This window comes from Capricornis sumatraensis, chromosome 3 (assembly GCF_032405125.1).
Source record: "Capricornis sumatraensis isolate serow.1 chromosome 3, serow.2, whole genome shotgun sequence".
Lineage (NCBI taxonomy): Eukaryota > Metazoa > Chordata > Mammalia > Artiodactyla > Bovidae > Capricornis > Capricornis sumatraensis.
Window position 1 is genome coordinate 8,172,894 of NC_091071.1, and position 26,903 is coordinate 8,199,796.

The following is a 26,903-nucleotide window of genomic DNA, read 5'->3' on the forward strand; positions in this document are numbered from 1 at the left end:
GCTTCCCACTGAAGGGTCAAAAGAGCTGCTTTTGTGCTCAACCATAAAATTCTCTGGAACTATCTCCAGGGTTGGCTCAGCCCCATAAAAGAGGGTTCCTGACAAGACAGAGGAATTAAAAAGAAGGCTCTGAAGGACCCAGCTTGCACCACGATGAAGAACTTCCCTTTGGCTTCCCTTCTTTTCCTGGTTCTTATCCTGAGTGTCGATCTTGGAGCTGCCACACGTACGGAGCTGCCCCACTCCCTTCCCAGGCTGACCAGGGATGGAAGCAAAGGGCCAGCTCCAAGATCCTTCCTCTCTCTGTTTTTTTTTTTTTTTTCCTCTAAGGTGGCAGTGATGTGGCCAAGTTCTGCTGTTTCCAATACAGCCAAAAAACCCTTCCCTGGAAGCAGGTGCATAGTTATGAATTCACCAGGAACAGCTGCTCCCTGAAGGCTGTGATGTGAGTATTTCTCCTTTGGGTTTTTTGGGGTCCCTTACCAGTTATGTAGTTCGAAAGGTGCTGAGCAGACCACACCCCCCACCCCAGGGCCAGGATGAACCTCAGGCTGGAAACCTGGTCAGTCAGTTATTGCTTAACCTCGGGCATTAACAAGCATGACCCTGAGCTTGGTTTCCTGACTTGCAGACCATGATCCAGGGACCTGCCAGGCACTGTGCTCAGTGCTGGGTATAAAAGAATAAACAGCCCTTGTAGACCCAGGTGGCACTAGTTGTAAAGAACCACCTGCCAATGAAGAAGAATGTGGGTTTGATCCCTGGGTTGGGAAGATCCCCTGGAGGAGGGCATGGCAACCCACTCCAGTATTCTTGCCTGGAGAATCCCCATGGACAGAGGAGACTAGAGAGCTACAGTCCAGAGGGTCCCATGACTGAAGCAACTTTGCATGCCTGCATAGATCTTACATCTAGCATCAGAAAGAGGGCATTAAAAGACACTTTCACAAAATAGGTCATCTCAGTTGTATGAGTGCTTGAAAAGGGCAGCAGGAGGGGGCATGTCATTGGAGAGGAGGTAAAACTTTATCTCTCCCCTCCTCGGGGCTCTGGCTGAGCCTGAGAATTAAATGGACATAAAACAGATTAACAGCAGGAAAGCATACAGATTGTTTCACGCACATGGAGCCCCACAGGAAGATGAAAACCCAAGGAAGCAGCAATATCTACATGCTTTTGTCCAAAGCCTACATGCTTTCGAACAAAGAGGGAATTGTGGAAAAGTAATTAAAATATATGGGGGTGAAGAAAGCTAAAGACTGATAAGAGTTATCTTAATAATGTTTGTTTGTACAGAGTTTTCTTGGCCTTGACTATCTCTGACGTTAAGAATAATTTTTCCTCCAGGTACAAGGAGGACATTTTTCACATGGGAGTTTTATCTCCTGCTTTCAGGAGGCAAAGGGGAGGTCAGAATGCCCTTCTTGCACTTGCTGGTGTTTGGGTTTTTCTGTTTTGTTTCTTGGGGTTTTTTGTTTTTCAAGTTTTTTAGTGTCTTTAGCTCAAAATAATCCTTTTGTCAAAGTGGCATATTTGGGGGCAGCATATTTGAGTACCCTTCATCATAGTCACAGGAGGACCTCACTTAGCATTGGGAGCCTTTCCTGGAGGAGGTGACATTGATACTGAGAACCCCCGAGGGTAAGTGGGAGCGGCCCAGGTGAAGGGGGCTGGCAGGAGCGTGGTGGATGGGGGAAGGGTGAACATATTTCTGACAAGGCAGACAGGTGGACAAGAGGCAGGTCACGCCAAGCTCATCAGCAGCAGGAGAGATGACACATACCGGGAAGGGCCCCTGGAAGGACTAAATGAAGTTAGTATATGCAAAGCGCATAGCGCTGAGCCTGTAGACAGTAAACGTTCTGCAAATGGAAGTGATGCTAAGCTGCCTCAGTTGTGCCCAACTCTTGGTGACCCCACGGACTGTAGCCCGCCAGGCTCCTCTGTCCATGGGATTCTTCAGGCAAGAATACTGGAGTGGGTAATGGAAGCGATCTTTAAGTGTAAATACACAAGTAGGGGCCGTCACTGCTCTCCAGGACTTGGGGTTCCTGAGCATGAGAGAATGTGCAGAAAGGTAGACGACAGGCTCCAAGGACAAACCCAAATATTGTCCCAGTTAAGGGCAGGCAAGAGGCACCCCAGTGCCCAGCTATGCAGGGGGTGCTCCTGGGCTCAGGATGCCCACCCTGGGTCTTCTCCTTCGTGTCTTGATTGACTTTTTGGAGCTTTAGAGACATTAACGCTTAACCAACAGCTGGCAAAAAGCCCCAAGCTAAGCTCAAAGCAGCGGCTCTGTCACAAGTTGTATGACCTTGGACACAAGTCATTTGTTTTAAAAGGAAGGTGAGGGGTCTAGATCAGCCATCTGTTGCTGCATAACAAATCACTCAAAGTCTAGTGGCTTAATCCAACAGTGATAATCTTATCTCTCATGGTTTCCCTGGGTCAGGAATTCCAGAAGGGCTCAGCTGCGAGGCTCTGGCTTGACATCTCTTATGTGGTTATGGACAGATGGTGGCTTCCCTGGTGGCTCACCAGTAAAGAATCCACCTGCAATGCAGGAGCCACGTGCAGGAGACGTGGGTTCAATCCCTGGGTCAGGAAGGTCCCCTGGAGAAGGAAATGGCAACCCACCCCAGTATTCTTGCCTGGAAAATTCCATGGACAGAGGAGACTGGCGGGCTGTGGTCCACAGGGTCACAGAAGAGCTGGACACAACCTAGCGACTCAACAACAGCAGACTGACGGTGCTGGAGCTGGATCAGCTCGGGGGGCTGGAGGCATCTCTCCACCTCCAGGGCATCTTTGTGTGATCTCTGTTGGGCTAGTTTGGGCCTCCCCACGGAGTGGTGACCTGGGGTGGCAGGACTCCTTACAAGGAGGTCCAAAGCTCCTGTATGAGTGCTCAGTGAACCAGGCAGAAATTCTACAACCTTCTAAGACCTAGCTGCCAAGTCACATAGCATCACTTCTGCCATTCCTATTGGTCAACCAGTCCCCTAAGACTGGCTTAAATTCAAGGGGAGGAGACATAGACTCCCATTTCTTAATGGGAACAATGTCAAATGGATGTTCGAACATCCATGAAGCCCTTTTTCTCCCTTATTTTCCCATCCTTTGGGCTTTTCTCCCTTGCACGTGCCAGGGCAGGAACCCCAGTGAGTACACGGTGCTCCAGCTTAGAGCAGCCTTAGGCTCTTGTCGCTTCTGAATGCTCTCAAGGAGCAACGGCTGAAAACAATTCAGGGGCATCAACTACAACCCCCCGTCTTTTTTTTTTTTTTCATATTTATTTATCTGGCTGCTCCAGTTTTTATTTGCAGCATGTGGGACCTAGTTTCCTGACCAGGGACTGAACCCAGTCCCCCCTGCATGGGGAGTGCAGAGTCTTAGACCCTGGACCACCAGGGAAGTCCCTCAACCCCCAGTCTTAAGGAGCTCATGGTGCAGTAAGGAACATGGGAATCTTCTCCACATGAACAGCTGTGGCAAACAACCCACAATAACGTGATTAAGAATTAAGTGGCACCAGCATATGAGGTTCTTTTGTGCAGTGATGCAAATCTTCTAAAATTGATTGTGGTGGTGGCTGTATCATCTGTGGATAAATGAAAACCCCTGAATCCTAATTATACACTTTAAGTGGGCCAATTATACGTTGTGTGAATTATATCCCAATAAAGCTGTTATATTAAAACAGAAGAATTTCGAGGCACGGTGCAGGTTGCCTGCTTCAGACCAGAGCTGTTGGAACATGTTTCCTGACAAACGTGGGCCAAGAAGCGTGGCTTCCAGGGGAAAACAGGCTAGGGGAGAGGAGGGAGGGCGGGGCCGGAAGAGGGAGCTGGGAGGCTTCCCTGGTGGGTCCAGTGGTTAAGAATGTGCCTGCCAATGCAGGGGACATGGGTTCGATCCCTAGTCCGGGAACTAAGATCCCACAGGTCTCGGGGCAGCTGACAGCCCGTGCCCTGGAGCCTGAGCTGGAGCCGGAACACCACAGCTAGAGAGGGGCCCACATGCTGCAACAGCCTCGACCCAATGCAGCCAGAAAGAAGGGAGAGGGGACAGCGACGGGGGTACAGCAAAGGGGGCGCGATCAGGAGATCATCTGGGTCAGGGCGGGGGCGGCTGCCCCTCAACTCCATCCTTTTCCAGGAGGCCAAAGTTCTTAGTATTGACTCTCAGCATCTCTCTTCCGCAGATTCACCACCAAGAGAGGCCGGAAAGTGTGTGCCCAGCCGAAGGAAGCATGGGTGCAAAGATACATTTCAAAACTCAGAGCCCAGCGACAACTGTGACCTGACCGCTGAATTTTCGGTCCGAGGCGCCTGGATCCGGCTCTGCACTTGGCTCTGCTGTCCTTTGATGGAGCCCGAAAAACTTCTCCAACCGAAGGCTCCATGGGTCTGGTAGGGTGGAGAGGAGAGTGTTCAACCAGTCTTGTTTTTAATAAAGATTTGATTTGCTCAATAAACATTCTTATTCAACTAAAAACTGAATTTTCTTCAAAGAAAATGAAGGAGTCAATATTTGCAGCTGACTACCTGGCCAGTCCCGAGTCCCTGATTGGACCATGGTTTTGAATTCTGTGTTATGTTTTTGTTTGCGGGGGGGAAAAAAAAGCAGGGATGATGTTAATATATTTTGGCAAAATGCCCATGAACTGTTTTAACACTATATAGAGAGATAAGTTTATGTTATACGGAAAATTAAACTGTACAATATCTCATGGCCTGTTTTGGCAGGATAAATGAAGTACACCCATATTGGGCAGGGTTTTCTCATAAGGTATTAATAAGCTTCCCTGGTGGCTCAGCAGTAAAGCATCTGCCTGCCAATGCAGGAGATGTGGGTTCGATCCCTGGGTAGGGAAGATCCCCTGGGCGATCCCCCAGACAGAGGAGCCTGGTAGGCTGTAGTCCACGGGGGTCACAAAAGAATCGAACATGACTGAGAGACTAACATTTTCACTTCATAGAGCATAAACAACCTAAAAAAAAATTTACAGATTCACGGGAAGTTGCAAAAATTATACAGAGAAGTCAGGTGTACCCTTTAACCCAGTGTTCCCCGACAGTCACATCTTACACAATTATGGTAAAATAGCACAACCAGGAAATCGACAGTGGTGTAAACGTCTGTTTGAATCTGTCGTTCTATCACGTGCGAGATTCCTGAAGCCACTCAACAACCAAGAGCCAAACCTATTCTGTCACCACGAAGATCTTACGAGTGTTTTCTCTTCAGTCACGTCTCCCTTCCCCCACCATCCTTAACCCCTAGCAACTCCTAATCTGTCCCCCTTAAAAATGTCATTTTGAGAATGTTATACACACAGAATCATATCAAACGTGAACTTTTGAAGTTTTTTTTTAACTTCACATAATGCCCTTGAAATACATCCAAGTTGTTGTGGGTTTCCACACTTCATTCTTTTTTTTAACCAATGACTAGTATTTCATGGAGTGATGCACTGCGGCTCATTTAAACTACCCTCTCATAGGTTTTTAGTTTGAGGTTACTACAGATAAAGCTCATAAGAACAATCACGTACCCACAAAGGTTTCTACATGGACATAGGTTTTCATTTCTCTGAGATAAATGCCCAGGCATGCAATTAATTGCTGGGTCATAAAATAAATGTATGTTTAGTTTTTTAAAGAAACTGCCAAGGGTCTTCTCTGGTGGCCCAGTGGGTAAGACTCTGAGCGTCCACTGAAGGGGGCACAAGTATGATCCTTGGTCCACTGGTTGGGAAACTAAGATCCTGCATGCCTCCCGGTGCAGAGAAAAGAAACTGCCATGCTAATTCCAGAGGGACTCTCGTTTTCACCTTCCCACCAATACTAAGGATCCAGTTTTCCGTGCATCTGAGCTAGCATTTGGTGTTATCACTTACTTTTAATATTAGTTGTTCCAAAGTTAACTCACTAATGAGTGTGCGCTGTTGTTTAGTCACTAAGTCATGTCTGATTCTTTTGCGACCCCATGGACTGTAGCTTTCCAGTCTCCTCTGTCCATGGAATTTTCTAGGAAATAATATTAGAGTGAGGGGCTTCCCTGGTGGCTCAGAGGGTAAAGAACCTGCCTGCAATGCAGGAGAACAGAGTTCAATCCCTGGGCAGGGAAGATCCCCTGGAGGAGGGCATGGCAATCCACTCCAGTATTCTTGCCTGGAGAATTCCATGGACAAAAGGAGCCTGGTGGGCTATGGTGCATGCGGTTACAAAGAGTCAGACACGACTAAAGCCACTTAGCACAATATTAGAGTGAGCTGACATTTCCTCCTCCAGGGGATCTTCCCAATCCAGGGATCAAACCCGCATCGCTTGCGTCTCCTGCCTTAGCAAGCTGATTCTTTACCACTGCACCACGTGGGAAGCCAAGGTATCTTACTGGGGTCAGCTATGTGATGTGGATATCACTGCAATATCTTTTCACGTGCCTATTTGCCATTTGCATATCCTCTTTGGTGAACTATCTCTCATGTTTTTTCTCTACTTTCTAACTAGAGTGTTTTTTCACTGTTGAGCCACCAGATATGAGGCCTTTGTCAGATATGTGGCTTGCAAATATTTTTTCTCTGTAAGTTGTCTATTCATCTTCTTAACAGCTTCTTTCATGGAGTTAAAGATTTCATTTTGATGAAGTTTAGGTTAATTCACACACCATAAAATTCACCATTGAGAAGTGTACAATTCGTTGACTCCTTTGTACTTTCACACGGTACTGCAACTATCATCACTGCTAACTTCAGAATACTTTCGTCACCGCCAAAAGAAACCCCATCCCTGTTAGTATCCACTCCCTAACAGCCCTAGCAACCCCTTCTCCCAATTCTTTTCCATCTGAGTTTTGCTTTATGGCTCAGAATAGGTAGTGTTCCTTGCTGTATGTTTCTCAGGCATTTGAAAGGAATGTAGATTTTGCTATGGCTGGTGGGTGGAGTCTCTTATAAACATCAGTTAGGTCCTACTGGTTGATGGTGTTGTTGAGTTCTTCTGTATCTTTGCCGAATTCCCGAATAAGTTGTTCTGTCGGTTTTTGAGACGGGGTGGATTTGTCTATTTCTCCTGTCATTCCTATCAGTTTTTGCTTCCTATGTTTGGCAGCTCTGTTACTTGACACATACATTTTGCAGAACTGCTGTTTAGAACTGCTACATCTTCTTGGTGGACTGGCTTCTTCATTATCATATAATGCGGCTCTCTGTCCCTGGTAATTTTTCCGCCCTGAAGTCTACTTTATCCGATGTCAAATATAGTTCAGTTCAGTTCAGTCGCTCAGTCGTGTCCGACTCTTAGTGACCCCATGAATCGCAGCACGCCAGGCCTCCCTGTCCATCATCATCTCCCGGAGTTCACTCAGACTCACGTCCATCGAGTCAGTGATGCCATCGAGCCATCTCATCCTCTCTGGTCCCCTTCTCCTCCTGCCCCCAATCCCTCCCAGCATCAGAGTCTTTTCCAATGAGTCAACTCTTCGCGTGAGGTGGCCAAAGTACTGGAGTTTCAGCTTTAGCATCATTCCTTCCAAAGAAATCCCAGGGTTGATCTCCTTCAGAATGGATTGGTTGGACCTCCTTGCAGTTCAAGGGACTCTCAGGAGTCTTCTCCAACACCACAGTTCAAAAGCATCAATTCTTTGGCGCTCAGCCTTCTTCACAGTCCAACTCTGACATCCATACATGACTACTGGAAAAACCATAGCCTTGACTAGACGGACCTTAGTCAGCAAAGTAATGTCTCTGCTTTTGAATATGCTATCTAGGTTGGTCATAACTTTTCTTCCAAGGAGTGTCTTTTAATTTCATGGCTGCAACCACCATCTGCAGTGATTTTATAGACCTGGCTGCTATCTTTTGATTAATATTTGCATGCTATATCTTTTTCCCACCCCTTTACTTTTAACATGCCAGTATTATTATATTTGAATTGAATTTCCTATAGACAGTATATATTTTGGTTATTAAACAGACATCTATTCTCAGGAGTTCCCTGGACTCAGTGCTTTCATTGCCATGGGCTGGGTTCAATGTATGGTCCGAGTGCTAAGATCTCGAAAACCACGTGGTGCAGCAAAAAAAAAAATTTTTATTCTGCCCAATCTTTGTCTTTTGACTGGTACATGTAATCCATTTATAGTAGGGAGTGATATCTAATTACCTGGGTGGGGATGAAAATCTTGGCTTGGCCTTAAAAAAATGGCTAAAGGAAGTTCTTTAAACAGAAAGGAAAAGGTAAAAGAAGGATCTTGGAAATGTGTGAGTAACAGTAGATGCAAAAATGCAGCATTCCACAAGGCTTGGGCTTCCCTGGTGGCTCAGAATCCGCCTGCAATACAGGAGACCTGGATTCAGTCTCTGGGTTGGGAAGATCCCCTAGAAAAGCAAAGAGCTACCCACTCCAGTAGGCTTGTCCAGAGAATTCCACAGACAGAGGAGCCTGGTGGGCTACAGTCCATGAGATTGCAAAGAGTCAGATACCACTGAAGTGACTTAGCACACACTCACACACATAGCAATATGTAGCAGCTAGGAGCAGACTGGCTGGGAGATCTGCACACCACAAGAAAAAATGTCGGAAGGATGGCAGTTTATAAGACAACCATCTGCAAATAACGTTCAGGATCTAATGGGAGAAGTGACACAACAACAGATAATCAAGGTGCAATTTGTCTTGTACCATGAGATAAGAACTGTCAGAATAACCAGCATTTATATCATGACTTTGGGGCTTCCCTGGTGGCTCAGATGGTAAAGCATCTGCCTGCAATGCAGGAGACCTGGGTTTGAGCCCTGGGTCGGGAAGATCCTCTGGAGAAGGGAATGGCAACCCACTCCAATATTCTTGCTTGGAGAATTCCATGGACAGACGAGCCTGGGGAGCTACAGTCCATGGGGTTACAAAAAGTCGAACACAACTGAGTGACTAACACACACATATTATGACTTAGTGTGAAGGAAGCACGTGCTGCTGGAAGTCCAGTCTTCTTAACTTAGCATCCCAGGTCTTTCATGATGTTTTGGATTTACTTTCACTGGAAACAGGCCTTGAGATTTAAAAAAATCTGAGTGTAGGACTTCCCTGGCGGTCCAGTGATTAGGAATCCGCCTGGCAGTGGGAGGGACACGTGTTTGAACCCTGGTCTGGGAAGAGGCCGCGGGGTGACTGGGCCAGTCCACAACTGCTGAGCCTGCGCTCCAGTCTGAGCGCTGCAACAGGAGAAGCCACCGCGACGAGAAGCCCGAGCACGGCAACTGGAGAACGTCTGAGCACAGCAGCAAAGACTCAGTGCAGCCGGAAAGAAAACCTGAGTGTATCTACTATATTTTGGAAGTGATCAGAGGAGATACCAGTAAGAAATGGGGAAGCGAGACAGGAAAGGGAAGGCAAAGAATAAGGGTGTATTATTAGGCAAGTTGTCACTCTGGGCAACTGAGCTTAGTCTTGTTGGGGACCTCTGGGAGGCAATGATTGAACAGCAGGTGTCTCAGAATTAACGCGACATAAGGGGAAGAGAGCAAGGCTATTTATAAACCAATTCCAGTCTGTCAGAGGCTAATAGATGCTGGCGTCCAGGAGGCATACACATCTTATCTGCTGTGTATGAAGCCACAGTGGGCCATCAGAGAGAGCCCTCAAAGAGATGCAGATGCTGGCGGGCTGGGATACCAAGGTGAGACCCGAGGGCTTATGCGCAGGGCAGTGACAGCGTTAGCTTCACTGGGCCAGGCTGCAGCCTACTTTCCCAGCTGACTTACCTAAGCAAACACACTGGGCCGCTCGGTGCTTTCCTGAATATCGTGAGACAATCCCTAGCTCACTTCAGGCCAACAAGTGGTCATTTCCTCCATCTCCTGAAAGCGATTTCCTCCACCAGAACATCCCCTCTCCAGTTCCAGGCTCTCCCTGCCAAAATTCTATCTGCCAAACAAGATCCCCTCAAATGTCAAAATGCTTCTTCCATTTGCTGAGAACACTGAGGTTTTCCATGAGCTCTTGGTGATTTTGCTCCATGCCCCCGAACAGTGTATGCTCACTTCATTGTGTCTGACTCTTCGCAATCTCATGGACTGTAGCCCACCAGGCTCCTCTGTCCATGAGATTTTCCTGGCAAGAACACTGAAGGGAGTTGCCACGCTCTCCTCCAGGGGATCTTCCCAACCCAGGGATCGAACCCGTGTCTCCTGCGGCTCCTGCATTGCAGGCAGATTCTTTACTGCTGAGCCACCTGAGAAGCCTCTTCCCAAACAGTTAGCAGACCCTTTGTGCCTTGGGAGGATGCTGGCATCTTTTGTTCATTTTCTATGGTACTCCTTGACAATTATAACTTTTTTTAAAGATGTTTTTTGATGTAGGCCATTTTTAAAGTCTTTATTGAATTTGTTACAATATTGCTTCTGTTTTATGTTTTGGATTTTTTGACCACAAAGTTTGTGGGATCTTAGCTCCCCAACCAGGAATCAAATCCGCACCCCCTGCACTGGAAGGTGAAGTCTTAACCACTGGACCGCTGGCAATGTCCCTACAGTTGTAATATATTTATTGATGTTCTTGGATTTCTACCAGACTGTAGGCTCCTGGAGGTCAGGAGTTAGGTATAAATATCTTTGCAGAAATGAAGGACTTCTAAAACATTTGTGAAAGTGAAGTCGCTCAGTCGTGTCCGACTTTTTGCGACCTGTGGACTGTAGCCCACCAAGCTTCTCCATCCATGGGATTCTCTAGGCAAGAATATTGGAGTGGGTTGCCATTTCCTTCTCCAGGGGATCTTCTCGACCCAGGGATCGAACCCAGGTCTCCCACATTGCAGGCAGACGCTTTAACCTCTGCTCCACCAGGGAAGCCCTTAAATATAATAAGTTTTCTCAGAAAACTTCCTATAGAGACACAGAACTTCAGATCCAAGTACTAACATCAAAGATTTCAAGGGAGGAAAGGAAGCCAGGTTGAAAGAAGAAGGGGGAGGAGGCGGGAGGGGGGTGGCGAAAGGGGTGGCCTTACAGACGTCTCCTGCCACCTACAGATACCCAGGCGTTATGGGACTTTTCCCTGGGCCTCCAGAGAAGGGAGGACTGGAACTCGGCCCTACCAGAAATCAGACCAGACCAGAACCATAATTCGAGTTCTCTGCCAAGAGGAGGTGATCAGTCTCCAATCCTCAGCTCAGGCTGAGGGCCTTTCGACCAGATTCCTGCGTCCAGGACCAGGGGACTAGAAAAACAGGGAAGGATAGGAAGGGTTAAGGAGAGGAAAGAGAGAGGGAAGGGGAGAGAGGTCAGTAAAGTCTCTTGTTCCTTACTGGTCGGGGCACTCTGGCCAGTTGTCCGCATCAGGAGGAGACCAGGGACGAAAGGGTCCCAGTTGCGGCCGCTGGGTCTGGTCCATTGGCAGGCAAGCTGGCCCCTGAGTACCCTGAGTGGTCAGGATGTCAGTCTCAGCGAAAAAGAGTCCCCGCCAGAGTCGCCATTTGTTGCAGGAAGAGGGACCCCTTCCAGGGCCTGAAACTTGTCCGAGGAGACACATGTGCCGACAAAGCAAGAGATTTTATTGGGAAAGGGCACCCGGGTGGAGAGCAGTAGGGTAAGGAAACCCAGGAGAACTGCTTCATTTGTGGACCATGCCAAAATGCTCCCAGACCTTCTTTGCCCAGGCTCCAGTAAGAGTGGTATATGTACATGCAAGCCTGCAAGACCAAGGTCATGTTGATGGGTCTGGTAGAAAGACAGAGTTTTGTGAAATTTTCTGGCTGTCCAGGGGTTAGGACTCCCCATGCTTTCACTACTGAGGGCTTGTCTTCAGTCTCTGGTGGGGGAACTAAGTTGATCCCACAAGCATCGCGTTCATTGCTCAGTCGTGTCCGATTCTTTGCGACCCCATGGACTGCAGCCCCCCAGGCTCGTCTGTCCATGGGATTTCCCTGGCAAGAATACTGGAATGGGTTGTCTGCCATTCCCTTTTCCAGGGGATCTTCCTGACCCAGGGATTGAACCCCGGTCTCCAGTTTTGCAGGCAGATTCTTTAGGGTCTGAGCCATCAGGGAACCCCAAATACAAGTAAGGAAGGGGAACCCCCCGCCCACACACACTTTTGTCTGTAGTTCCCCCCATCTACCAGCAGATGGCAACCGTCACTTACCATCTGTCAAGGACTCTTGGTCCCTCTCCCTGGACGAGGGGACAATCTGCAGAGAAGTCCATTCTCTGAGTCTTTACTGAGGATCTGCCTGAGATCCTGGATCACATGCAGGCAGCTAAGGAGGAAGGCACAGGAGAGACAGGAGAAAAAGGAAGACAGTTAAATTTTCAGAGGGTAAATTTCAGGGATTGAGGGTTTTGGGGAGAGGGGAGCAATGAAATATGCACAAAGTAATTAAGACCCCATACAAGATGAAGGGGGGCTTCCCAGGTGGTACTAGTGGTAAAGAACCCACCTGCCAACGTAGGAGACGTAAGAGATGTGGGTTCGACCCCTGGGTCAGGAAGCTTCCCTGGTGGAGGGCATCGTAACCCACTCCAGCATTCTTGTCTGGAGAGTCGCATGGACGGAGGAGCCTGGAGAGCTATGGTCCATAGGGTCGCAGAGAGCCTGACATGACTGAACAACTAGCATGCCCAAGATAAGGGACCTGTGTGAGCCTGACCGGAGACATGATCTCCCTGGACTCAGTTTCTTCATTCATAAAATCGGAAGACTGGAATAGATGCTTAAAATGAAGTGAGCACTTGCAGATCTAGCCGTGCAAGGCTTTATGAAGAAGAATGGGGCTGGGTGCAGAAAAATGGGCAGGTTTGGTAAGGGAGACACAGTTGCAAGAATAAACATCTTTGTCCATGATGCCCTTGGTTCTTCCCATTCTTTGCACAACCACTGATTCTCACCCACTCTGGGCTAGACACTCTGCTAGATGCTGGGGACACTGGGTTGGTGGGTGGGGGAGGGATGGCAAATAAAAATGGCAAAGCCTTTCCTAGGAGTTCATGGTCTAGTGGAGAACTGACTGTTTACAGTGACATTTGTGCACTGCCTTGAGATAAGAGTTGTCAAGTACCTAACACTGATGTACCTATTGCCTTATCATTTATAAAACACACCTAGAGTATTCCTCAATCCGGCAAGGTGAAGAAGAAGAAAATGATTCCCATTTTCAAGGAAGCAGAGGTAGAGACAAGAGGTGGTAGGGTTAAGGTCACACTTCTGCCAGTAGTGGGGCGTTGTCGGCTAACACCAGTTCCTCCAAATCCACGTCCTGTGGTTTTGTCCACTTCCTCATCCTGCTTACAAAAATATGACCCTGCTGATCAGCTACAGAATTGAAAAATATTGTTCCTTAGAGCAGAGTATCAGAAAAATCCTTTACTCTTTACTAATAAGGGAATATTCATTAGAAGGACTGATGCTGAAACTGAAGTTCCAATACTTTGGCCACCTGATGCGAAAAGCTGACTCATTGGAAAAGACCCTCGTGCTGGGAAAGATTGAGGGCAGGAGGAGAAGGGGGAGACAGAGGATAAGATGGTTGGATGGCATCACCAACTCGGCAGACATGAGTTTGAGCAAACTCTGGGAGAGAGTGAAAGACAGGGAAACCTGGCGTGCTGCAGTCCATGGGGCCACAAAGAGTCAGACATGACTGAAGGACTGAACAGCTCTGGAATAAACAGATCTCTTGGTTCCTTGAGGGAAATCTGGGGCTACTGGGGTAGGACATGCTCCCAAAGAGACTGCCGGGAGCTGGTGTTCTTGCTCTGTCCCACGGTTACTGGCTCTCCAGAGCCCCTCAGACTCATCCCAGGTTGATGGGAATCTCATGAGACACTTGTCCTTCCCTGCTGAGCCCCGGAGGTCAGCAGTGAGTCACTCGGTCTCCAATTCTATTTGGTTAAAAAAGGAGCATACAGACTTCCCTGGTGGTCCAGGGGTTAGAAATTCACCTGCCAATGCAGGGGACATAGATTCTATTCCTAGTCTGGGATTATCCCACATGATGCTGGGCAAGTAAGCTCATGGCCACAGCTACCGAGCCTGCCGCTAGAACACGTGCTCCGCAGCAAGAGAAGGCTCACACGACGCAACTAGACAGTCCCGCTGTTTGCTGCAACTAGAGACAGCCCGTGTGCGGCCACAGAGACCCAATGCAGCCAAAAATAAAACAAAACACATTATTAAAAAGGAGCATGCTCATGTAGGACCCTGGAGATCCATGTCGTTGATGCCCCCATGGAGATTTCCAGAAAGACTTCTCAGGACCCCTTCAGCTCTGGACCTTTAAATCTCAAAATCCCAAGTTTTATACGTGGTTTGAGCTCAGTCACTCCATCTTTCTGAAAGGCGCTCAGTCGTATCCGACTCTCTGCAACCCCATTGACTATACAGTCCATGGAGTTGTCCAGGCCAGAATACTGGAGTGGGTAGCCTTTCCCTTCTCCAGGAGATCTTGCCAACCCAGGAATCAAACCCAGGTCTCCTGCATTGCAGGCAAATTCTTTACCAGCTGAACCACAAGGGAACTCCATCTTTCAGTTTAGTTCAGTTCAGTTCAGTCGCTCAGTCGTGTCCAACTCTTTGCGACCCCATGAATCGCAGCACGCCAGGGCTCCCTGTCCATCACCAACTCCCAGAGTTCACTCAAACTCACATCCATCGAGTTGGTGATGTCATCCAGCCATCTCATACTGGGTTGTCCCCTTTTCCTCCTGCCCCCAATCCCTCCCAGCATCAGAGTCTTTTCCAATGAGTCAACTCTTCACATGAGGTGGCCAAAATACTGGAGTTTCAGCTTTAGCATCAGTCCTTCCAAAGAACACCCAGGGCTGATCTCCTTCAGAATGGACTGGTTGGATCTCCTTGCAGTCCAAGGGAATCTCAAGAGTCTTCTCCAACACCATAGTTCAAAAGCATCAATTCTTCAGTGCTCAGCTTTCTTCACAGTCCAACTCTTGCATCCATACATGACCACTGGAAAAACCATAGCCTTGACTAAACGGACCTTTGTTGGCAAAGTAATGTCTCTGCTTTTCAATATGCTATCTAGGTTGGTCATAACTTTCCTTCCAAGGAGTAAGCATCTTTTAATTTCATGGCTGCAGTCACCATGTGCAGTGATTTTGGAGCCCAAAAAAATAAAGTCTGACAGTTTCCACTGTTTCACCATCTATTTGCCATGAAGTGATGGGACCAGATGCCATGATCTTCGCTTTCTGAATGTTGAGCTTTAAGCCAACTTTTTCACTCTCCTCTTTCACTTTCATCAAGAGGCTTTTTAGTCCCTCTTTACTTTCTGCCATAAGGGTGGTGTCATCTGCATATCTGACATTATTGATATTTCTCCCGGCAATCTTGATTCCAGCTTGTGCTTCTTCCAGCCCAGCGTTTCTCATGATGTACTCTGCATATAATTAAATAAGCAGAGTGACATTATACAGCCTTGACGTACTCCTTTTCCTATTTAGAACCAGCCTGTTGTGGGCCTTTAATTTCTAATTTAGGTGGTTTTTTTTTTCATTTATAATAATCCCTTTCATTTGCATGTAATTTAAAAACTGATAAAGTGTTCCCACATCCTCATGATTGCTTTTATTCTTTACAACATTGTTAGGAAATTTTTTCCTGTAATTCAGAGATTAAAAAATAATATCTATGGCTCCAATGGACATGAGTTTGAGTAAACTCCAGGAGATGGTGAAGGACAGGGAAGCTGGGCATGCTGCAGTTCATGGGGTCACAAAGAGCTGGACCTGACTTAGCAACTGAACAACAACGGGCTCCAAAAATGTATTAGTAGCTCAAGTGGCAGAGTTTGAATTCAATAACCCATGCCTTCAGCTCCCCTGCAACCTGCCCCGTGGTGCTGTGTGCGTTCTCCAAACACACCCTCCCCTGCCCAGCTCCCGAAATTTCTGCACATGCTCATCTCTGCTTGCCAAGACCCAGTGTGAACACCAGCTTTCTTCAATCCTGACAGTGAATTAATCCTACTCTCTGCCATGTCCTGAGCTTTGCAAACTGCAGTGGAAAGAACACAGTAGGGATCGGAATTCCCACCTCTGCCAGTTGTTAGCTGGGTGACTTTGGGCAAGTTTCTTAACCTCTCTGAACCTCTTTCCTCATCTCTAAAGTATACTATTGAGAGATCATTTTCAGAAAAGGCAAAATCATGACTTCATACAGACATGAAAAAGAACACTCGGTAAAGATTTTATTTTACTCATCATGAGGGAACCAGGAAATGGCTGGTTCAAAGGAGAATCTGAGAAACAGACACCTTTATAGATCAAGAATATTGAAATGAATCAAATCTGTTTTTTTAGGAAAGTGTGTCTGACATTTGTATGAAGAACAGACTGGGAACACCATCAAAAGCAGGGATGTATCCATGTACATAACAACATCTATCACAATGGCCAAAAGGTGGAAATGACCCAGATGGCCATCAACCAATGAATGGATACCCCAGATGAGAAGTATATATACAATAGAATATTATTCAGCCTTAAAAGGAACACAAGCTGATCCACGCTACATGAGCGAACCTTGAGAACATTATGCCAAAGGAAAGAAGCCAGATACAAAAGGATAAGTATCGTATGGGCCCACTTATATGAGGTACCCAGAAGAGGCAAATTCATAGAGATGGAAAGAAGCGTAGAGGTTATTGGGGACCAGGAAGGAGGGTGATAAGTTATTATTTAGTGGATTCGGAGTTTCTGTTTGACTTGATAGAAAAGTTCTGGCAATGGATAGAGGTGGTGGTTGTGCGACATTGCAAATGTACTTAACATCACCGAATTGTATACTTAAAAAATGGTGAAAAGGATACACTTTATGTTACTATATTTTAACCACAATGAAAAACAGCTTTTTTAATAAAGCTGTGGGGAGGCTGCTGTAGAGTCCATATGAGAAAGGCTGAGGGCCTCATGGAGGCAGGACAGGAGGGATGGGAGAGAGAAACTCCTGGGTTACCCAGGGCTCAAACCCAGAGGCTTTCGTTCCCACCTGGGTACTCTCCTGGGCTCACATGCTTTGATTCTATTCTAAAATTGCCTGCATCTGTTATACTACCTCTGTGAATTATCTAATACATCTTTGATATCATGCCTGGGCTAATGTCTGACACATAATAAATTCTTAATATCAATGTACTGGACGAAGGAAAGAAGGAATAAAACAAAGAACAGAACTCCACAGCGATGGCTCTCAGGGGACACAGAAGAGACAGTAGCATCTTAGAATCACAGGAAAGCTTTTCTTAAGTGAACTTGCTCCTGCCCTTCGGTGAACCCTGCCCAAGGGCCACACCCAAATTCCAATACCCGGGGTCAGCTGGGATGCAGGCTGGGGGATAAGGAACCCAGGTGAGGCCGACTCCTGGCAGGTGAGAAACCAGACCTATAGATGGATTAGGGTCTCGGCAGACACCGGGACCCTGACACAGAGAAGAGAGAAGCTGTGGGCAGAGAGACAGGAGCCGAGGATTGGCCGGAATGGGCTTGGATCCTTAGAAGCCAATCACAGTGCGTCCACCTCCCTGCTCTGATCCTTAATGACCTTGCCTCCTCCATTATTAGTCCGGTGTTTCAGCTGAAGTTGTGACTCTGCGGGTCCATTAAGGCTCTCCTGGGGCTGTCTGGCTTCCACCAAGTGCATTAGAGCGGCGAAGGCACAGGCGTGGAGGTAGCACTCATCCCCCACCGCGCCCATCCGTCGGGCCCCTCCTCTCCCCTCCCTTCTCCCCAGCCATCAACCCCAACAAATTCAAGGTGCTTGATTAAGAGCATCCCTGCACTAACAGGTTCCTGGACCCTCCCACGTGTGAAGCAGTTTTCTCGTTAGGGGACGTTTTGCACGTGATCGATCGGAACAATGCAGGGGGCGGTGGTTGAGGGGGGGGCGGAGTGGGGAGCGGGGATGGGGGCGGGGAGGCTGAGAGCACCGACCTGGACTCCGGCTGCCTGGGCTGGGAGCCCAGGGCCACCACTTATCGCTTTGGGGATCTAAGATAAGTTCCTGAACCTGAACTCGATCATTAACCCCGGTTTCCTTACCGGCAAAGTGGAGATTATAGTGATACCAAGCTCCAGGGGTCGCCCTGAGGTTTAAATGAGGTAACTGCATTAAAAGCTGAGAGCGCAAGGCCGGCTCTGTAGTCAGTGATTAACTCTGGGCGGTTGCTGCAGCGGCTTCTTCTGTTGTCTTTATAATAATTGTTACAGTAAGAAGGTTGGACAAGATGATCTCAGGGTCCTCTCAGGGGCTAATGTTCTGTTCATTAAGTAAATGTTTATGGAGCATGTATACTAGACAAAGTCCTCTTCTAATAGAAGCGAGGAGATAGCCGGGAAAGAGAAAAATCTCTGACTTCACATTTCCGGGAGGGGTCGGGGGGAGAGTGCAGATACATGATAAAGGAATAAACATAATAAATAAATAAACTAGATAGTGCATTAGAAGGTAAGAACTTTAGAAATTCCACAGCGGTGCAGTGGTTAGGGGGCCTCCCAGGGGGCCCTCGTGGTAAAGAACTGGACTTACAATGCAAGAGACAAGGTTGGATCCCTGGGTTGGGAAGATCCCCTGGAGGAGGGCATGGCAACCCACTCCAGTATTCTTGCCTGGAGAATTCCATGGACAGATGAACCAGGCGGGCTACCGTTCATAGGGCTGCAAAAAGCCAGACAAGACTGAAGCAACTTAGTGTGCATGCATGCCAGCGGTCAGGACTCTGAGCTTTCACTGCAGAAGGTTCAAGTTCTGTCCCTGGTCTGGAAACTAAAATCCCGCAAGCCCTGTGGTGTGGTCAAAAAAAAAAAAAAGGTAAGAGCTCTGAAAGAAATAGAAATGGTAGGAGATGCTCAGGAAGAGCCTCATTGAGAAGGTGACCTCTGAGCAAAGACTTGAAGGAGGCGAGGGCATGAGCCCGGCAGGTGACTGAAGGAATAATATTCCAGGGAGTGACAATAGCCAGTGCAAAGGGCCTGAGACAGAAGTGTGCCTGGCTTTGGTAGAGGACACAATCTAATGAATGAGAACTGAATGAAATGAAGAATAGCAGGTAAATCAGAGATAACGGGGTCAAAGCATGCAGGGTCTGTGACTTATTGTCAAGACCTTGGCTCTTAATTTGCACTGGTTATGAAACTGAATTGCACAGACAGTTTGGGGTGAAGTATCAATGGGAAAGAATAGCTTTATTCCTTTGCCAGGCAAAGGGGGCCACAGCTGGCTAATGCCTTCAAAACTGTGTGTCCCAGTCTGGAGTGGGGTCGGGGGTGGAGGAGCCTTACAGTCCAGGGCTGGGGTTGTTGGTAAGGATTTGTGTGTGTGTGTGTGTGCTGGCGTTCCTTCAATCCAGAGATCACCTGCCATCAAGTGGTGATGGGTGAACTGTGATGTGGACAGATGATTTGCGGGCAAATGGAAATCATCGGGAATTAAGACAGGAGTTGTGTTAGCACAAGTGACCGTGAGCTGGAATCATAAATATTTTCAAATGTAGGTTTTGAGACTTCCCTGGCAGTCCAGTGGCTAAGACTCCAGGCTCCCAGTACCAGGGGCCTGGGCTCAATCGCTGGTGGAGGAACTCGATCCCACATGCTGCAGCTAAGACCTGCAAAATATTTATTTAAACAAAAAATAAATAAAATGCAGGTTTTATTATTACTCAGGTGTGGTGAGGCCGCCAGATCGGGAGATGACTGCCACTGAAAAGGTAGTTTGTTATACTCACAGATCCCAAGAGCAGGGTCGTGTCACCCCACACAGAACCCCACAGGGGAGCACCAGGGTGGATCAGGAGACAGAGGGAGAAAGGAAACTATGAGAACCTTTGTTGTGGTTTTAATGGGCGACGCAGGGTCAGCAGGGTTAGGGGTGGCTCCTTTGGATAACTTCGGGGGGTTCTGGGGTGTAGGGCCACCCCTAGTTCTCTGTACCGCCGGGGGGCTGATTATGGAAGGTGGGTTGCCCTCTGGAATGAGAGCTCCATAAAGGAGGAGTCAAGGTGTGAACCTTTGCATGTGAAAGAAACACTCCAGGGAAGTTGCCATCTCTAAGAGTTAGTTGACCTAGAAAGGGTAGTCCCAAGGGAAGATTTCAGACTCAATGACTCCTTCCTTGATGCCTGAAAATCCTTGAAGAGAGGTCAGAACCTCCCGCCCCACAGTGATCAGGAAGGGCAGGAGAGGGAAGGAAGGGAAGGGAGGAGACGGGACAAGAGCGAGGAAAGGAAAAGGAGGAGAGAGAAGGAGAATGATTCTTTTGGTTTATTCTCTTTGATTTTTAAAACTCTAAACATCATAACTTTGATAAAAAAAAATTTTTTTAAAGAAAAAGAAAGATAATTCCAGCATTATTTCCTTGGACCTAACAGTTTACCATGGCAGGAATTAGTTAAATCCTTATTTTACAGATGAGGAAGTTGAAGGTCAAAGAGGTTAAGTGATGAGTACATAGTTAGCAAGTGGGTCTGGCACTTGGCCCCGGGTAGGGCCGATCCCAAAGCCTGGGCTTTCCCCAGCTGCACGGGCTCACTGTCTAAGGAAGAAATGACCAGCCACCTGATGCATGGTCTCTGGGAACCTTCCAGACCCACCGTCTCCTTCCTTGTCTGCCAAGGATGCTGGAAACTCCTCTAAGAGAGGACAGAACCTCCCACCCTACAGCAATCGAGAAAGCAAGGAGCTCACCCTTGATGCTCACTGGCCACTTATATTGTGACTCTTCCTTCTTGTGGGAATCTGGGTTCCCTAAGTCGAAGCAGCAGACACCTCTTGTACCTGGGTCCTTTTCTCTTCCCCACAGCACCCCTCCCCTGATAGGGACAGCCTCAGAGAGGGTAAACCCAAGGACCTGCCCATCAAGACAGAAAATTGTCAAAGGGACACCTTAAAACCCTTTCTCTAACTGTCCTTCTCAGCCTGGCCTGAGCTCAGATCCTCTTACCCAAGATTTTGAATCTTGACTGAACCCGAAAGCCCACAGAAATCCTCTCCCAATCTCACTCCTCTCTAGACACAACCTGAGTGTCTCCCGCCTGTCTTCTCTCTCACGGCCTTGGACCCCACTGTGTGCTCCTTCGTGGCAGCCCGTAGCCCCCTCCTCCTCTTTCCATTTTTCTCCTCCTCCCATTTCTCCACCCTCGCTTCTCCTGACACATGATTTGGATTAGTGCCGTAGAGCATAATGACAGCTTCTCCTGCTCCTGTTTAATTCACTTCTCAACACACTGCAATTTAGCGTCTGTATAGTAAAGCATTGACCTCACCGAAGGAGAGGGCTGGCTTTGCCTGCAGCTCTCGGGTGATGATCTCAAAGCCCTTCAAGTATCCTGCCTGATAAGAGCGTCTCTGTTGACCTGGGGGCCCCCAGGTCTGACAGTGTTCTCCTGCCTGGGCTCTGATGACGCTGAGATCTGTTGGCCTCCCCCACCTTTGACTTCTCAGTCCTCATTTTCCTTGACCATTTCTTGCGGCTACTTCTTAACACTTGCTCAAGTGATAAGCATGGTGAGGCTTAAGCTCAGACCCAGATCCCCGTTGTTGTAAATCCCTAACTTGGTTCCCTACACTGTCCCCTTGTTCCTTAGTCATCCTGACCGGTGTGAAGGATTTAAAGTCAAGTAAATGGGGAGGGAGGGGGGCGGGATGTTCAAGCGGGAGGGGATATGGGTAAATCTATGGCTGATTCATATTGATGCTTGGCAGAAATCAACACAATACTGTAAAACAATTATCCTTCAATTAAAAATTAATAAATTAAAATAATAAAATTATAAAATAATAAAATGGTTTAGTTGCTAAGTCATGTCCGACTGTTGCAACCCATAGACTGTAGCCCGCCAGGCTCCTCTGTCCATTGGATTCTCCAGGCAAGAATACTGGAGTGGGTTGCCATTTCCTTCTCCAGGGGATCTTCCCGACGTAGGAATCAAACCTAGGTCTCCTGCATTGAAGCAGATTCTTTACTGACTGAGCTATGAGGGAAGCCCCTTAGATTAAAAAAAAAAAAATTAAAAAATACATTTGAGGTTTCTCTGGTGGTCCACTGGTTAAAGAATTCACCTGCCAATGCAGGGAACATGGGTTTGATCCCTGGTCTGGGAGGTTCCACATGCTGTGGAACAGCTAAGCCCGTGCGCCGTAATTCCTGAAGTCCATGTGCTCCAGAGCCTGCGCTCTGCAACAAGATAAGCCATCGCAATGAGAAGCCTACGCACCATTACTAGAGAGTAGCCCCCATTCACCGCAACTAGAGAAAAAACCTGCACAGCAACGAAGACCCAGTGCAGCCACAATTAAATCGATTTTTAAGAGTATATTTGGTATATTCTAGATACACGTCCTAGTGTGTCCACAGGTGGACCCATTACCTTTCCCTGAATGTATTCCTCGTCTAGATCAACGGCATTGTTTTGCTAGTGCAAGAGGAGGTCAGCTGGCCCTGCAGACCCTTGACCCCAGGGCATCACTGGGATCAATCCAGTGCTGTCTCTCCACTCCTGGCTTGCAGTCTGCTTGTCCAGCTTTGGTTCCGGTTCCCATTTGGGCTTAGTTCCTGTCTCCCTGGTTCTTGACTTGACACAGCCCCTGGCTCCAGTTTCAGATTTTGCCTTAGGCTCCTGAGTCAACCAGGAGAGGCGTCCCCTTCCAGCTTAACTGGCCTAGTCAGGTGCGGGGCATCCTAGACCATTCCTGGTAGGGCTCTGCTGTCGTCTTACTGGCCACCACGCTTCTCTTCAATCTACCCTGACTCCCTACAACTCACACACACACACGCACAAAATTAACATTCTGAGTACTGGCTTGAACATGTCAAGATCTGTCAAAGCCTTTAGACAATAAAGTATAAGTCATTGCTACATAACTAAGGGACACTTGCCATCTTGGAGCTTCTATTATGCACCAGCTAGTAATAAACTAAGAATCTGTTTTAATCAACATAAAAAGCACTTCTTGGGATATGTTTTGTTGTTTCTATATTTATCAAATATTATGTTTACATTTTCTTAATTTTATTTTCTAAATTAAAAGATCCATAAGGGGGTTAGGGTTAGGGTTTTCTTAGTGAAAAAAAGCCAGACAAGAATACATCCTGTATGATTCCATTTATATAAAATTCTAGAAAATTCAACTAATCCATGGTGGCAGCAAGCAGATCAGTAATTGCCTAGGCACAGGGGTTTGGGAGGAGGAAAGACTGGACTGGACCTCCCTGGTGGCTCAGCGGTAAAGAACCTGCCTGTCAATGCAGGTACGCAGGTTCGATCTCCGGGTTGGGACGATCTCCTAGAGAAAGAAATGACAACTCACTCCAGTATTCTTGCCTGGAAAATCTCATGGAGAGAGGAACTTGGCAGGCTGCCCTCTATGGGGCCGCAAAGAGTCGGACATGACTTAGAGACAGCATGCACGCAAGACTAGATTACAAAGAGACATGAAGAAAGCTTTGGGGGTGATGAATATGTTCTTGATGTGGTGATGTTTTCATGAGTGTATATTTGTATGCCAAAACTCATCAAATTGTATACTTTAAATAGATGCAGTTTAATGTTGATTAATTATATCTCATTAAGCTATCAAAATGTGTATACTTGGGCTCCAGGATCCTGTAGGAATAGTGTGGTCAGCTTCTGTGTTATATGGTATTTGGAGAAGGAAATGGTAGCCCACTCCAGTATTCTTGCCTGGAGAATCTCATGGACAGAGGACCCTGGCAGGCTACAGTGCATGGGGTTGCAACAGTTGAACATGACTTAGCAACTAAACCACCATCAACAACCACCATCACCACAAGGTATTAAATCAAATTCAAACTAGATGTGGGGAGGGGAAGATTTCATCAGAGAGGCAGGTAATAAGACAGATATGACCCCCACAATGGGTTTCCCAGAGATAAGATTCCATATCTGGAAACCAGGCATCCCCAAAACATATAAAACAAGTGGTCCCAACATTCCTTGGAGAGACTGGAGGAACTGAAGGCAGCGAGCAGAGTCTTATCATCTACATCCTGGGGGAGGGTTTCCCTCAACCCTTGGCAAAGGGTTTTGCTGCTGCGGCAAGTGGGAAATCTTATTTTTAACTCACTCTTGAGTTTCACGGAGGAAGGTAGCTCACTTGAGTCTTTCTCCACAGGGTGCCTCCAAACCACAAATTCCCGATTCCTACTCTGGTTTATCCTAATAAGAAGTAGGCTGATCCCTTAATCCCTGTTTAAAGGGCCCCTGTTTACTGAAGCTATAAACTCTGGGCAAAGGCTCACAAATCACTCTTTAGCTGGGTCCGGAGCAGGAGGTGGGCAGAATGGACAGAAGGAGGTGACACTGGTATGAAGCCTGTGTTTTCCTGGTAGGTGCACTCTGGTGAGGGGCCCCTCTACCCCTGTCCCATGCTGGGGGCTCTAGATCTAGCCTCCACTCATATCCACTCTGCTCTGAGCCTGAAAGGAGGGCGGTACCTGACCCATCACCCTAGCCCTCTTCTTCCAGCTGGGTTTGGCCAGTGGGAGGCACTAGTAGGAAATGAAAGGACGGGAGGTTGGGGTCTTCGGTGACTGATCTTCTACCTTAGGCCACAGTTCCTGCCGGGTACCTCGTCTCCATGACTAGAGCAAAGCCTGGAAAACTAGGTGACAGCTAATCTCATCCCAGAGAAAGCCAAGGGGGGCCACTCCAAGGCCTCCCTGACAAACACAGTCTAAGAGGAGGCGAAGCCAGTGCTTGCTATGCAACTGTAGCCTCGGTGCAGCTCCCTCCATCACGGTGGGGGTTCAGTCCCCACGTTGTGTCCGACTCTTGCGACCCCACGGACTGTAACCTGCCAGAGTCCTCTGGGCATGGGATTTCCAGGGCAAGCATACGGTAGTGGGTTGCCATTCTCTTCTCCAGGGGATCCTCTCAACCCAGAGGTTGAACCTTCATTTCCTGCATTGGCTGGTGGATTCTTTACCACTGAGCCCCAGGGAAGACCCTTCCATCATATGCCACCCTTAAATCTTTCTTCTACAGAAATTCTAGGGTTTCCCTGCTGGTCCAGTAACTAAGACTCAGTGCTCCCAATGCAGGGGACCATGATTTGATCCCTCGTCAGGGAACTAGATCCCACATGCCAAAACTAAAGGATCTCGCATGCTGCACCTGAGACCTGGTGCAATAAAATAAAGGAATATTTCTTAGAAAGAAAAAAAATTCTAATTCTGGCCCCAACGCTGCCTCCTCTCTCCCCCTCATTACTTTGTCCAAACCTGTTCACAGAACCCATCACTTCATGGCAAATAGATGGGGAAACAATGGAAACAGTGACAGACTTTATTTTCTTGGGCTCCAAAATCACTGCAGAGGGTGACTGGAGCCATGAAATGAAAGACACTTGCTCCTTGGAGGAAAAGCTATAACCAGCCTGGACAGCATATTAAAAAGCAGAGACATTACTTTGCCAACAAAGGTCCATCTAATCAAGGCTATGATTTTTCCAGTAGTTGTGTATGGATGTGAGAGTTGGGCCATAAAGAAGTGCCAAAGAATTGATGCTTTTGAACTGTGGTGTTGGAGAAGACTCTTGAGAGTCCCTTGGACTGCAAGGAGCTCCAACCAGTCCATCCTAAAGGAAGTCAGTCGTGAATATTCATTGGAAGGACTGATGCTGAAGCTGAAACTTCAATACTTTGGCCACTTGATGCGTAGACCTGATTCATTTGAAAAGACCCTGATGCTGGAAAAGACTGAAGGCAGGAGGAGAAGGGGACAACAGAGAATGAGATGGTTGGATGGCATCACCAACTCGATGGACCTGAGTTTGACTAAGCTCTGGGAGTTGGTGACAGACAGGGACGCCTTGCCTGCTGCAGTCCATGGAGTTTCAAAGAGTCCCACCCGACTGAGCAACTGAACTGACTGATTCACAGAACCTCCCACAGGATTGAACTCTCTCCTGGCTTGCTAGCGGAGGCCCTCGTGGGCTCTCACCTACTGCCGGAGTCTCCCCATTGGTTCCCTTCCTTCCCGTCGCCCCCAGAATCCCATCCACACGATGCCAGCTGGCAAAGCCGGCAGAGGCTCCCCAGTGCCTACATAGGCCCACCCCCTCTTCTGCTTCTCTACTGAATGTGTGAATTTTTATCAAAAGCTCTTAGTCAAAAAAAAAAAAAAAAGTAACGCCTTTCTTTACTTTGAGTTGCAAAAAGCATTTATTTTTAAAACACCAAAATTGGCTTTTGAACAGAAAACTTTTAACTTTCTTCAGCATCTCGGCTAAGGATCTTACTTCCACCCCCTTCCATCCCCCCTACGCCTGTAGTCAGTACCTTGGCTGAGGACGGAGCAGGATGGGAGGGGTGTCCCAGAGCCGGGGATAAATATTAAAATGTCCACATGGGTTTCTACCAACGAATACATCCTGACCAGATCCAGAGGGTGAGAGGTTTGAAAAGGTGTCGAGAAGTTTCCACTGACCCAGCCCAGCGCTCCCTGGTCTGCGAACATTACAAAAGGGATGGGCAGGGATTCGGGGCAGGGGCAGGACGAGGGAGAAGGCGGTGGGAGCCGCTACCCACGCCGGCCAGGTCTGCGACCCGCTGAACCAACCTGCGGAGGCCCGGCCTCAGGGCAAGCGCATCCTGGGACAGGGGCCGCCGAGCTGGTCCATCGCGCGCGCTCTTGTCTCCGGCCCGAAAAGAGTTAACAGGCCAGTCCCACGCGGGCCCGGATTCCCTGCGGGAGGCCCAACTCACCGCCAGCTTGACCCCCGCCCACCAACCTAGCCGGGATCTCGCGGCGCCCGGGGTGGGGTGGGGGGACTGGGAGAGTGCGGCTCGCTGGGAACGCGCGGGTGCAGCCAGCGGCTGGGAGAGCCGCGCTCTGGGCGTCGGGGAAGGGGCGGGCTAGGGCAGGTCAGGCCCGCC

General features: G+C 48.0%; 1 protein-coding gene and 1 long non-coding RNA gene across 2 annotated transcripts; one reads left to right on the forward strand and one right to left on the reverse strand.

Moving 5' to 3' along the window:
• Positions 1-4,345, forward strand: CCL26 (C-C motif chemokine ligand 26). The gene is made up of 3 exons (XM_068969431.1): positions 1-226; positions 331-445; positions 4,205-4,345. Exons 1-3 carry the CDS (start codon positions 154-156, stop codon positions 4,299-4,301), a joined length of 285 nt encoding a protein of 94 aa, XP_068825532.1. The 5' UTR covers positions 1-153; the 3' UTR covers positions 4,302-4,345.
• LOC138077053 (uncharacterized) lies at positions 4,247-26,687 on the reverse strand. The gene is made up of 3 exons (XR_011144690.1): positions 26,587-26,687; positions 12,144-12,258; positions 4,247-4,409 (listed from the first exon to the last, which is right to left on the reverse strand). It is a non-coding gene; the product is annotated as an uncharacterized lncRNA (long non-coding RNA).
• Between the last annotated feature and the right edge of the window lie 216 nt (positions 26,688-26,903).